Genomic DNA, 14,819 nt, shown 5'->3' with positions numbered 1-14,819 from the left:
CTGACGCGTGTGTGTTGCTAACAAATCGTAAATAGAACTCGTAAAAAAACTAGCGTTCGAAATTCGATCACTGGAGTAAGATAAATGGAAATCAGTCGAGAAATCGGGAAGATCGAAGCTTGCGAAATTAAATGTTCACTAAGGTTACAAATTAGTTTAAAGAAATTTAAATATTACTTTACTTTTCTCGTAATTAAATCAAAAACAATGACCCATCGATCACGCGTGTACCGACAATTTGTTCTCCGTCCAGTCATCGAAGTTGCAGATTAATTAGCCACAGAAGCACCGGTCAATATGCCAATTTAAGGCCCGATCTATCATCGATCGTTACGTGCATGGTCGCGTCGTGTGACGTTTGCCACTGTGCAACGACGACGCTTGATTTACGATGATTTCCGGTGTCTCTCTTCCGTACAAAGATCACGAAACCCGCGTCTAGGTCGCAGGACCGTGAACCATGAAAGCGCCGGGCAACCAAATCATTATTAATCGACGGTCATCGAATCGGTTCGCCCTCCAATTTCAGCGAAAACGAGCCTCGTCGTGTTAACCTTTGCTGGACCAAGATGATAAACGTAAATTCACGCGCGTATCGTGTATATTCGTTTTCAAAGAACTTTTCTAATTAAGAAAATCCCAACCCGGCAGACACTTCTAAAGTTTCGACGAAGAAAAACTATAATAAATCCTCAAAGTGTCATCTCTTCATCGACTTTTTCTTACTAATCCGATAGAGCATGCAATTACGATTATTTAACTTTGAAAAAATTTCTACACAAATATCGATAAATGTGTGTAATTCCGGCAGAAAGAAATCGACCTAAAAATACACGGTTTTGCAAAGCTTGGTCAATCAACCTGTGAGATTCTTAATCGTTATTGTTGAGTTTACCTTGGTCCTTCGAAGGTTGATCGCTTCTGCGTGCATTGAAATCACTTTCATGTTTCTTAAAATCCCGAGACAAGCGCACTATAAAGTTCGAGGTACCGAGGTAAGGATCATCACTGTGAAGCTGACACTAAAACAGGAAAGTCAAAGAACAAAGCGAACGAAACCCAAAGGGGAGGGGGTCGAAACTTTAGTTTCAAACAGGGAACACTTTGTCGAGGAGTCGTTCGAGATTAACGTTGGCGCTCGTTTAAACTCGTTGGCTACGAAACCGGCCGTCAGCGAGCTTGCCCGAGCTTTGGATAAGGCCGACAGGGATCTACGCGAATCTTTTTTCACTTGCTGATCCGCGAAACAACCGAGCACCGTTCGATAGAAGCTCCCCGACGAGCTTTCGCGAAACTTTCTCAGCCCTTTGTGATTCGGCGAAACTACTCCCAGCATCCTGCGATCGAGTACGCGATCTCACGCCGTAGATTCGAACGTCAAGATTTAAAAATTTATTTTTTTACGCGAGGAGTCGATTCGATCCTTCGAACATCGGGTTTATTAAATTTTCACGTTGCTCGTTGGAGATTGTTTGTTCGCAGGAACAATGTCGAGGGTTGATTGCAGAATGGAAACTTTGTTTTCGATCAAATCGAGTTCGAACGTTGGCGTGTAACGGAGTTTGACTCGAAAGTGTAAGTAGAAATGGCGAACAATGGTTAGACAAATTGTATTCGATCAAAATTTCTACGATTTTAATACCAAACATATTTTGTTATTTGTATGTGAAAAAATATTTTTATTTCTGTCGATAAATTGAGGGGGTATTCTGGTCTAGAGTTTCATTTTTTTGGGGCATTTTTAACTCAATTTCGACATTCTGTCTGTTCACAATTTTTTTTCGAGTGAAAATAATCAAAACTGACTGAATTATATGTCATTGAACAAGGTTCCTGTTAAGTGTTATTACTTCGAATTTTGTCTGAATATTCATATAAAATAAAATATCGATATTTTGATACCGTAAGGATGGTGTTCCTTTTAATCTACAGACATCTCTGTTCAAGATAAAATCATTCGAAGAATTTTAAAACAATTATTGCATTATTGGGACGAGATTCGTTTCCAATTTAATTTTGAATCGATTTGATTTACGGATCACACATTCTAACAAGAACGAAGTGCTGTTAGAAATATTCTTGTCTTCGTTAAAAAACCTATTCAGAACGATACTGGAACTGCCATTTAAACACAGAATATAATCGAGAAAGCTTGACGATCGCGCACTCGATCGACGCGTAAGACGCGAACGAAAGAAAAATCCAGCAAAGCTCAGGCGAACTCGTTTCGAAAAAGATCGCATTTTGTACCGTCTCCCCCGATGTAGTTAGCGTGAAAAGAAAACCAGAGGCAAACTGTTCGCTTCTATCAGCAGCATTCTACGGCGTCCTAAACGCAAGCATCTAACCTAACGCATCCAGAGACGCGGGCGTCCTGAATACTCGAAGCTGTTCTCGCTCGTTAAGCGCAATAATTCCAAGATAACAGCTTCGAGCATTCGCGGACAGTCGCTGCTCCCAAGCAACTACGCAAGACACAGTCTCGGAAAGGCTATTCCAAAACGAACACCGAGAACAGCGTTAGCTCGGAAACGACTGCTGCCAGAAAGCGCGCTAACACTAAGCGAAATCATAAGCACAAACAGACAGAGAGAAACAGAGTGACGACAGTGAAGAGAAGTAGTAGTTAGAAGAAGAAGAAGAAACAATAGAGGATAGAACCGAGAGAATGCTTCTACGAGAACAGAAAAGATTCAAGAAGAATAAGAATAAGGGGTTGCGGGAAAATCTTCGAGTCATGCTTCACAGGTTACCGCGATAGCCGAGAGCAATTAAGCAAAAACAAAAGTTCGTCTCTCGGATCGACGTTTCCCCTTAATAGACGCGAGACGTGTCCGGGGGTAATTCGATGATTCCGTTGTACGTTCTCCAGGAATTTCTTCGTCTTCCGTACCAGCGGACGAATACGGCCGCTGCCTCGTCGACGTTATATCCGTTTACCTCCTCGCACCTCTCCAACCGACAATGAGTTTCCGTTCTCCTCCGTCGTTCTCATCGTCATCGTTCCTTTTCATTCCCCGTTCGCTTATTTCCTGCTCGAACCGATCGACCACTCGTCTCGGTTCGTCTCCTCGAGCTATCGTTGGGAAATCTTTGCGCTCTAACTGGATACATTCAGTGAGACAGACAGACAGAGAAAGAGAGAGAGAGAGAGAGGGGGGACACACGAGCATACCAGATTGTCCCTTTCCTCGCGAGAAATCTCCTCGATGGTCCTTGCCCGTCGCGAACCGTCGTGACAAGGGGATCTCATTGAAGGTTCCTCGCGATAAGTCGACGACAGAAAAATAGAGACGAGAAACAGTTACGGTATCTAACAGTTACAATGGACAACGCAGAGAACAGAGAGTGAGAAAGACAGAGACAGAGTTTCTAAACATGTCCCGAGAGACGGACAGATGAATAGAGAGAAAATACCGTGTGACAGGTGAGATTCGTGTGAAACGTCGCTCGTGAGACGTGTGTGTAGAATGCGTGACTGTCGGTTCACTTACCGGAAGATCGTGGAGGGAAGGTGTCACTATTAGATCCGAATGGGCGCGGTCGCCTTTTCTCTGTAACACGAATTAAAATTCATACAACTTGGCTATCTCTAACAAAATGTCATTTTACGAATCGAACATTCGCTTCTACGTACAAACTTCAAATTATAAAAATAATTTGGTAAGGTCTTTTGTACCATTTGTTCAGTTCCAATTTTGTATAATGGCCATGTGACATTTATATCATTTATGTCACGACAGTTATTTTCTGAATCAAACATTTACTTCTACATATAAGATTCAAATTATAAAAATAATTTGGTTCTATTTTTTGTACTATTTGTTCAGTTTCAATTTTGTACACACGGCGTTAAGATGGCCAATCGAAATCGTCGCTTACGATTGTTTTGTTTTTCGAAATGCAATCTCGATGTACTCAGTGCGTACTTAAATTAATTCAAATCACACTTTTGTATTTCTCATACATTTCGAGTGAATATGTCCAATTTTCGTTCCATTTTTGAATCATTAGTTCGGTGGAATTTAAAATTGAAGCCATTATTAAAAGATCGAGTCATTAAAATTAAAGCTCTTATTTTGTGCACGTTTTTGATGAAATTTGTCAAGTATATATACTATTTATGTAAAAGAATACTATTTATATAGCATGGAGGTTCAACTGAGAGCTGTTTGCAATGAATAAAAATTTATATTAATATTGTTATTGTATGAATCGTACCCTTGCCATGGCTACGCGAGGCCTGTAAACGAGATCGTCGAAGGCAGCTCTGTCTTTGCTATCGACGAGCTCCCTAAGCTCGGTCAGGAGTGTCAGTTTCTCGTGGGTGTTCAGCAAATCGCCTAAACTGACCACCAACTCCTCGATCGTCAATCGTCGTGTCCTGTAATCGGCCAGAAGCTGAGATAGAGCCGCCCTTTCGCTCCTCGCGAGAACCACCCTCGCTTTTTCCTCCACCATGGCGGCCGTCGCGGCGGAAACCGTGTGGACGCCGCCTCGATGTCTCCAGTCGCTGGCGATACTGAACGCGTAATCGAAAATAAATTGTTCACTTGCAATCGTCAACTCCAATTTCCAATCAAAGAATTAGAAAAATAATAGTTTAAATTATAGTGAGAAAAATACAAACATTCGGCTGTTCATTAACGTGTTCAATATTCTAAAGTATCCACAAGTTTAATTACTATTATTTATGGTAAACATTTAACTTTCATAACTCGTTAAGGAAAAGTATCTTTAAAACATTGTGCCGAGTATTCTAATTTTTATATAAAGGAAGCAAAATTGAACGAACTAGCTATTTTAAATGGACCTTCCACGCAAATAACATTGGTTTAAAATAAACTTTTAATATCTATAATTAATTTGTCTTGTTTGCGAGAGTAGAAATTAGCCGGTCGTTAACATTATACGTTCAGTTCGCGTGATCTTAACCGTAGCCTCTAATTGTCAGTGCGCCGTAGAATGTTAATTCGAGCTAATGTCTGCCCAATGGTCGTAATGCTAATTAAAACGATGCAATTTTAAAGGGACAGGTGTTTCTTACGAAGGACTCGGTGGTCGATGGTTTCCAGGGCTCTCCAGTAGCATGGGATCGTGATCTGGGTACCTAGACGTTGGCATGACGATTGGTTGACTAGTGGTACAGGAATGTGGAACTTTTCCCACGTCCCGAATCAGGAGTGTCATCCTCTTATTCGTCTTCAGGATCTGCACTGCTTCGTCGTGGGTCGCCTCTTCGAAATTCTGACCGTTCACCTCGATGATTTGATCGCCTACCTGGAATCAGAAAACGCGACAAATATGTATATTAATAACTGGCTGCTAAACGATACTATCGTTTTAAAGAGAAGCAGGGAATTTCGCTTGGGGACACTACATTTTCGATCCACGTACCATCGTTTGTACCATTCTGTATATAGCATAACGAAAGATTGAAACGTTTCGAGAATTGAACAAATGATCGTTAAGGTACGTCCAATCACGGCAGATCCACGAACGAAAATTGGAGGTGCCTCTAAGTGCTTGCCTTTCAAACGCCATTAAATCTTCGCGATCGTTAGTAGCGGGCCAACGAAGTACCATTTCGATCCACTATTGCCATCGATGTGCTTGCACCCGTTCTATCACGGAAGACTAATTAATCCTTCCTGACGTTGGATTACGCAACCGACTAATTGATACCATTCTAATTTTTTATTCATAAATTCAACATTCCATCCATCGAATATTGAACAGCTTCGATTCACAATCTTTGTCTGTTCGACAAATTTTTTCGACGTATTCAAATTTTCCAAGTTCCATTTCGATACAAAATATAATGAATATTACCTACTTAGAGAGTAAAAAAATATAGAATACAGTAGTTATAGAAAAGACTTTCTTTCGTACTGGATCAGATTATAGTCAATTTTCGTAAGGGAAAATTACTCGCTACTGTCTACATTCAACTCAATCATTATATCTCCGGAACTAATAAAGCTATCGACTCGTACAAACGCTCATTTTAAAGGGCATTTCATCCCCCATCCAATGACTATATCAACTATTATTATTTATCCTGTCTTCTATGTTTATTTTCACATTTACTTTGACCCTATGCATCCTCTAAGTGCAGACTTGTTTGCGATATTACTGGATTATAAATTGTTTATTTAACTGAAACTGAATTTAAAGATCTAAAAGAAACATTCTTCGAGTGATTATCCTCCTCAAGTCTGTGACTTTATCAATTGTAATTGCGAAAGAGGGTCGAAGAAATTTGTCTAATTCTTCTCGATCGGCGAACCCATTCCGAAAGTGTGTCCCATTGAGCAAAACCTAATGCAACTGGAACGAATCTAGTCCACGGAACATACGAATTCGCGTCGTTCATTGATTCTTACCAACAGTCCAGCCCGATCGGCCACGCTGTCCTTGTCGACCCCGGTGACGTAAATTCCAAGGCCGTATTCGAGACCACCCCTAATCATCAGGCCAAGCGACTGACCGGGTTCGATGCAGAGCTCGACCTTCCTCGTCCTTGGACAGTACCTAGAGTCACGAGGTGGGTAAACAGGCGGCGGCGAGGCCGGACGACCTTGACGGTCCATCCAGCTGCAGGATTGTTGACGACCGGAAGTGGACCACACTGGATGACCGACTCTGCAGCGGGGATCCAAGGCTGGCCCGCGTACCGTCATGCTGAGGGTTCTGCAGGATTTCAACATCTACGAACAGAATCAAAGTCGACGTTAAGCTTCTATTCAACTAAGGCAATAGCTTTTAAAAATTTTCTGTCATTGAAGATTACACGAACTTTTTTGCCCAACATTAAAGCAGCTACCACGCGTTATGAAACATCTTCTACAATCGTTTGTATTCTGTTTCCACGGCTTCAAGATAATCATATTACATCGTCGAAAGAAGATTCGTCGACCAATAAAAGTGTCAGGGTGGAGGATAGGAAGATAAGGTTGATCATTGAGCATCGTTCGAGATCTACAACGGTACTCTTATGCAAAAGGATTCCTCGTCGACGATCTCGGAATAGATCGCTTGTAAGTACATGTCGTGCCTCGGCAAACTGAAAGAAATCATTGTCCGTGAAGGGTTTCCTCCAGAGGCAGCCTTGACAAGCGAAACAGCGGACAATCGGCGCGCGTGAGGTCAATGGGGAGCAAACGATTTTCATAGTATTCCTCTGCGACACCGTCGAACAATCCTTTCCCAAGTTTCGAATCTACAACTATTTTTATACACGCAAAATTAATGAAGAAAAATTTAATTCTCAATTATGATAAATTACACGTACGAACACTACGTTAATAATTACTTTTTCGATACTACATATTATATTTTGTATTAATTTCGAAACTCCAAGAGTCGAAAGGTCAAGCACCCGCTTCGGAATAAAATCCTAGCCGTTTCACAGAACGTTCACCTGATTGAAAATCGATATTTTAAAAGGATCGTTACGGGACCAGAGTTTAAAAAATGAACGCGAGTCGACTTATAGAGGCCGGGAACACCTGTTTCCATGTCAAATAATGGAGTGCAAATCGTTGTAACGCACGCTTGAAAAAATTTGGCACGTGTAAGGTCAACAAGAAGCAGACAGTGCGTTTTGCGGTGACGCCACTCGGTAGCTAGGATATCGATCTCCTGGCGGTCCGTGACGTCACATCCTGGCTATCCTTGACCCAGCCCGGATCACGTCCTTAGAATTCTATGATTCTGGCCCGCGACGCCGAGAAGATGCAATTTTGTCATATTTGCGCGAAGTACGTGCTGGCGTCGCTGTTCTCCTGCGTCTGAATGGATCCTTCAAGAACGCGAGGAATTTTTCCCGCGACAAGATTGCATAAATTACCGGGTCTAGCGTCTGGAAACGAAACCATACGTGACTGCGACTCGGAACAGTGCAAAATATACGTTCGCGTTTCAGGTGAAATTCCAATCCACGGAATACATTTGGAGAACATTTTAAGAAATGTCTCGTGAAAAATTTCTCCCTTCAAAACGCGACAGCGTAAAAAATCTGTCGACGTTAAGTAATAATAATTTTAGTGGTGAACTTCTTATAAAAGGAACGAGACCCTTTGATGGAACGCCTTCGTTTTATATTTAGAATAATTCCCAATTTACCGAGCGACCGTGTCCCATTTTGTAATGTGCTTGCAACGTGCAAATCTACGGCAGATTTCGTTTTACCGCGAAAAGATACGAACAAACGATCGCTTAATTATAAAGGAGACGGAGAGAGCCGTTTCGTCCTTTCACCCTCGCGGAGGACAACGTCATTATCGTGGCCATTTCCACGTGAAATGGTATAATAGTCGTCGTTTTGTCGGTACAAATGCAAAACGGAACCCACGTTTCGCGTGCTTTCCAGCGATTAAAAACCCACGCTGATTCTTATCCGGAATAATCCCGAAGGAAGTTTGCCCGGAATCGTATGTTTTCCAGCCAATTACGCCTCTGTCTAACATTGCGTTCGTCCAGGGCACGTATAAATGTTACTTTTCTCTTTAAAATTTTTGTATACGTCTCTTTTGACGGTAAATTATTAATCAAAATATGCAGAGTCCAATGATAAAGAAAATTCGAGTCGTATGAATGTCAAAAAACTTTTAACTCAATTTCTGTATTGTTAATTGCTTCACAATTCTTCTTATACAGTGTGTTCGGCCATCCCTGGGAAAAATATTAATGGGGGATTCTAGAGGCCAAAATAAGGCGAAAATCAAGAATACCAATTTGTTGATGAAGGCTTTGTTAAATAGTTATTAACGTTTAAAGTTCTGACCGTACTGAATTTTTTTCTCGAAAATGCGCAAGATTTCGGGGGTATGTCTGTTCACCAAAAATGATTGTAATTGACTCCTGCAACCGAAAATAATTTTTTCAGAATTAATTAAAAATTTTTTTTTTCGTCGAAAAATTTAGACCCCTGTCGATTTTTCTTAAAAATTACTTTTTCATTTTTAGTAATTTTGTTTGACACCCTACAGAAAAGTTGTTTAATATTATTTTGTAGGTGCCCATGAGCTCTACTTCAGACAAAAGTTTCATTGAAATATATTCACAATTGTAGGAGTTATGACTGTTTGAAAATTCGATCATTTTTATGGGGTTTTTCTCATTTTGCGAGGTGAAGGACCAACTTTTCTAATATTTTTGCGATTTGTATATATTCTCCATCAAAATACGCGTAGTTTGCTTTTTTAAACATTAAAATCGTCCAATCCGTTCAGAAGTTATGACGTTTTAAAGATTCACATGTAAATTCGGGCAGACATTTCTGGCCAGAAATTATATTTTTGGTAAGGAATTTTTTTCTTGAAACTGAGTAGGATTTCGGGGATATATCTAATGACCAAAAATGCTTGCAATTGACCCCTGTAACTAAAAATAATTTTTCCAAGACGATTTGAAATTTTTAAATTTAATTGTTAATAACTTTTTAACGAAGCCTCCATCAACAAATTGGTATTCTTGATTTTCGTCTTATTTTGGCCTCTAGAATGTCCCATTAAAATTTTTCCCAGGGTTAGTCAAACACCCTGTATCTTCCTTTCTTAACACATTAACGACGGGGCATTTTTATTAAAACTTTACTATAGGTTGATTTTAATAACATAGAATTCCTTCAACATGTGTATACTAAAAAAGTGATAAGTGTTTTTGTAATTAATATAGTTTATTGAAATTTTCAGAAGTTATACGTGGATAATAGAATTTTTTTCTTGTATTGTCGGAGGAATTACTAGAAAAACACATTTGTACGAGAATACTCGTTTCCCGTCGGTGATGTGTCAAGAGCAAAGCTAACGTTATTCGTTTTAATAAATTGTAAATTTATTCGTAAAGTATTCTGAAAAAGAATAAGAATATTTAATCTAATAATGCAATTTTGAATGCTCGTGTACAAAAACAATGGCTCTACTATCGTAGTAGCCTTCTTACCCTGTATATGAAACTAAAAAAAGTTTACATTCAAGGTACGTAGTAATAAAAAATAAATCGTAACGAAAGAGGTCAATTATTCTCCACATACAACTCGTACGTTGTAAACGCATTCAAGCGAGCGTCGAGTCAAAAAATACATCGATCCGATGGGAATCGATAGCAATCCTGGGGGCTTCCGTGAAAAACGATAAACACGTCCGTGACCTCGTGAATAATAAATATCGCGGGAAGGCAAACATTACGCGAGCAGACGATCGCCATTTATCGTTGTTTATTTCCAGTCTGCTAGTCGCGAGTGTCCTGGAGTTGGTCGATTGCTCGAACGATTTTTGAGCGAACTATTTCGGTGCACCTGACCCAGTCTTAGTCGTGAACTCTTGACACGGTTCGCCTTGTCAGTCTCGTCTTCCATCCTTCGAGCGAGCTTATCAAAATTATAATGTGTCCGAAGGATGTGTCGCGATCTTATCTAGAACTTTTCGAAGATCGACCGATAAAGTAACTAGGATACACCTGCCCTGTCGCGAACGTAAACTAGATGCGGTGCCATTAACGGGCTGAGAAAACGATAGTAATGCTAATAACCAGAGCAAATGTTCACTAACATTGTCGCAAATGCGATCTTGAATAAATACACTTTGTCACGGAAATAAATTTCGTGTCTTTCTCAATTGTAATCTTGTGGATTAATCTTTATTCTGTATTTATTATTATTATTTATTAATGGGAATAAACACTTTAGTACAAAAGATGTAACATCTAAGGAACGACAAATGTGGATTTTACATAGTCGAACATTGTCGCTTATAAAATTTTAACAAAATAAATTAATTTAGAATACGTGATTGATTGTTCGATTAAATCAGTTTTAGCGTGTACAAAATTTGCATGACTAATCATTCTATTTACACAATTTTGAGATCCAAACTTTGCGCGGTAACTTTCAGAATAAAATAGAAAGTGATTTCTTAAATATCTTAATGGTACATACAAAGGGTACAATTGAGTAATCGTTGAACACGAAATATGACCCAAAAGTTTGATCAGCTTATCTTACGAACATAATATCTGTGACTTTTCTTCTGTTATGCAATGTTTGAAGATTGTTAATAAGTAAGTTATCATAATTATGTGATTTATACTGTTATCAGTCGCTGATGGAAGCGTAATTAAGCAGAGAGAAATTTTAAGAAAGTTTAAGCATGGGTATCGTCAAACTTTGGACAAAACTCGATGCAGTAGCGTTCTGTGATCGCGCACGAAGTCAAAATGCGACGACCTATACATTCCCACACACACACGTGACTCGTTCAAAGGAAAAAAAATCACGCATGCACACCAAGGTTCGATACAGCGCAGTATCGAATAGTGGCACTCGGCTTCGCACGGTTTTCAGGAAAAGTGAAACAAGGTCGGATACTTTTTGATCAGACCTCGGACATCCATTTCAATTCAACGAACGTCCAAGTTTCGTGCTACCTTTTCCTACACGTCCGCGTTTTACCATAATTCCCATCCGCTCGATGTACAAAATTCCTTAACCTATAAACCTAATTTGAACGTAACGCCAAAGCTTTCATCGTCCTATATCTTTCTTAACGTCGCCGTCTCGTCGACGTTTTACTTTAAATTACGTTTAACCTTAGAGAAATACTTCAAAGCGTACTGGAATATTACAGTTACTTCCTTTCGAGTCTCTACTTTGCTCTTTATGTATCTTTCCTCGTAGAATTCGATGCACGAGGAAGAAATTGGAAAGGATGAACCGATCGGATCAGAAAGTAATAATTCAAGTTTAATAATAATTTTTAAGTCACCCGATGCCCAAGATTAAACGGGATCTATAAACAGTGTTATCTGTCGGAGCATCAGCTTGTCTCCGCAGCAGGTAACCGCTGTTCCTGACACACGAATGCTAAGTATACCGTAACTAAATAGTATACGCTGGACATAAACAGACGTCACTAGAGGCCACTAGACGTCACCATATGTCACTAGAAATACAGTCCACAGGTGCAGTCGTGAAACGTTCCTCTTACTTCGTGGCATCCCTGGGGACTAGATCTTTCGGTCTCCGTATATTGCTCGTATACATGATTGGTATACAGAGTGTTCGGACATCCCTGGGAAAAATTTCAATAGAGGATTCTAGAGGCCAAAATAAGACGAAAATCAAGAATACCAATTTGTTGATGGAGGCTTCGTTAAAAAGTTATTAACAATTAAATTCAAAAATTATTTTTGGTTGCGGGGATCAATTACAATCATTTTTGGTCAACAGACATACCCCCGAAATCCTACCCACTTTCGAGAAAAAAATTCGAGTAAGTGCTGAAAGTTTTGGGTGAAAAAAAAGACTTTCGAATCGTCTTGGAAAAATTATTTTCAGTTGCAGGGGTGAATTGCAAGCATTTTTGGTCAACAGACATACCCCCGAAATCCTACTCAGTTTCGAGAAAAAAATTCCTTACCGAAAATATAATGTCTGACCATACCATTGATATGTTTCCCTGAAATTTCATGCGTATGTTTAAAACATCATAACTTCTGAACGGATTGGACGATTTTAATGTTTAAAAAAGCAAACTACGCGTATTTTGATGAAGAATATGTGCAAATCGCAAAAATATTAGAAAAGTTGGTCCTTCATCTCGCAAAATGAGAAAAACCCCATAAAAATGATCGAATTTTCAAACAGTCATAACTCCTACAATTGTGAATATATTTCAATGAAACTTTTGTCTGAAGTAGAGCTCATGGGCACCTACAAAATAGTATTAAACAACTTTTCTGTAAGGTGTCAAACAAAATTACTAAAAATGAAAAAGGAATTTTTAAGAAAAATCGACAGGGGTCTAAATTTTTCGACGAAAAAAAAGATTTTTAATTAATTCTGAAAAAATTATTTTCAGTTGTGGGGGTCAATTACAATCATTTTTGGTGAATAGACACACCCCCGAAATCTTGCGCATTTTCGAGAAAAAAATTCAGTAAGGTCGGAACTTTAAACGTTAATAACTGTTTAACGAAGCCTTCATCAACAAATTGGTACTCTTGATTTTCGTCTTATTTTGGCCTCTAGAATCCCCTATTAAAATTTTTCACAGGGATGGCCGAACACCCTGTATTTATATTCGTGTAATACAGAGCAGGCTTCTAACTCTTCTATCCGCCTGAATTGGTCTAGAATTCTTAGAAATAACAATTTTCGAATAACAGTCGCTCCTACAACTCCCCTAGTGTTCCAACGAATTATCATCTTTCCTCGAAGGAATGCACCCTCGCTAGTTACGAAGAAGTGGGAAAAGATTATAGAAAACGGTGTTTCTCAACAAAGAAGCATCTTAGACGAACGTAATAAATACTGGTTTTTCCTGTGTGCAATTTCCCCGGAGGTATCGAAGGCGACAGTCGTCGGTTTCGCCTCGTACGATTCCTCTGCACTCCCGTCGTTTCTCTGTTTGGCACTAAACACGCCAGGAAACGAACGAAGACGCGTACCTACCCAGCGCCAGCGTGTAAATTACCATCGCGGCGAGGCCGTTCAGGAGCCACCGAGGAAGTTTATAGGCCGCGTATACCCGGCAATTTCGTGTCCGTCGTCCATCTTCCGGGGCCAATTAAATAAATAATTCATGAGGTCGAAGGGCGCGTGAAGCCGCGAGCCAAGTCGGCCGAAACTCGTTATCGCATCCTGGCCAGGACTATTTCCGTTCGCGACGTCACACACACGGACGGCTCTCGCGCGGGGTGGTCCCCGGCGAACGTATTTTCGGACCACCCGAGGACAACTTCGATTCGCTTCCGGAGCCACCACCGAGCGGGAAGTCGTCCTGGAAATCGTACAGCGGGACCGACCAGTCATCAGTCTCGGTCGTTTTCGTGATTTCTCGTGATATTTCGACGAGACGAGACGAGAGGAGGCTCCGGGCGGCGTCCTTCAAGGACAGATATCGTGGTTGAACGCTGCCAATAATTGATTTCCGGCCACGCTCCGTGTGGATGCAACCCGATGTCTGCGATTTCTCCATCGATATCACAGATATACGTGTTCACACTTGGATGAATATTATTATTTTTATAAACGCAGTTACTCTCCACAGACGTTCGTACATTATAATGACGATTTGCTATAATGAACGAAAAGAGACACTTGTTACTTAAGAATTTTTTTCTCGAAAGTGCGTGAGATTTAGAGGGTATGCGTATTCACCAAAAGTGATTGCAATTGACACCTGCGAACGAAAATAATTTTTCTAGGACGATTTGAAATTTTTTAATTTTGTCGAAAAATTTCACATATTCTCGAATTTTTTTCTAGAAAATGGGTAGCATTTCAGGGATATGTCTATTCACCAAAAGTGATTGTAATTGACCCCTATAGCTGAAAATAATTTTTCCAGAACGATTTGAAATTTTTTAATTTTGTCGAAAAATTTCACATCTTCTCGAATTTTTTTCTAGAAAATGGGTAGGATTTCGGGGGTGTGTCTATTCACCAAAAATGATTGTACTTGACCACAGGATCCAAAAATAATTTTTTCAGAACGATTTGACATTTTTTTTCCGCCTAAAAATTTAGGCACCTCTTTAATTTTTTTTCTCGAAAGTACGTAGGATTTCGGGGGTAAGTGTATTCAACAAAAATGATTGTAATTGACCCCTGCAATTGAAAATAATTTTTCGAGAGTGATTTGAAACTTAAATTTCGCTGAAAAATTTCAGGGGAATAGGTCAATGCCTTGTCAGACATTATATTTTCAGTAATTAATTTTTTTCTCAAAGTGCGTGAAATTTCGGGGGTATCTCTATTCACCAAAAATGATCGTAATTGACCCTTACAACAAAAAATAATTTTTTTAGTACGA

General features: G+C 39.7%; 1 protein-coding gene across 10 annotated transcripts in view; it reads right to left on the bottom strand.

Moving 5' to 3' along the window:
• Dysc (whirlin protein dyschronic) overlaps positions 1–14,819 on the bottom strand; it is a 154,354-nt gene that overhangs the window by 57,656 nt on the left and 81,879 nt on the right. For all 10 annotated transcript variants that reach the window (XM_076775208.1, XM_076775207.1, XM_076775206.1 and 7 more), the window contains 4 exons: positions 6,387–6,710; positions 5,048–5,280; positions 4,222–4,522; positions 3,495–3,554 (listed from right to left, as the gene is read on the bottom strand). In XM_076775208.1, coding sequence (XP_076631323.1) covers positions 3,495–3,554; positions 4,222–4,522; positions 5,048–5,280; positions 6,387–6,710 — 918 coding nt within the window. The remainder of the gene's footprint in view (positions 1–3,494; positions 3,555–4,221; positions 4,523–5,047; positions 5,281–6,386; positions 6,711–14,819) is intronic.

The sequence above is a fragment of the Colletes latitarsis genome, chromosome 10 (genome assembly GCF_051014445.1).
Source record: "Colletes latitarsis isolate SP2378_abdomen chromosome 10, iyColLati1, whole genome shotgun sequence".
Classification (NCBI taxonomy): domain Eukaryota; kingdom Metazoa; phylum Arthropoda; class Insecta; order Hymenoptera; family Colletidae; genus Colletes; species Colletes latitarsis.
Note: the sequence above shows the minus strand (reverse complement) of the source record. Positions and strands in the feature narration are given on the sequence as shown.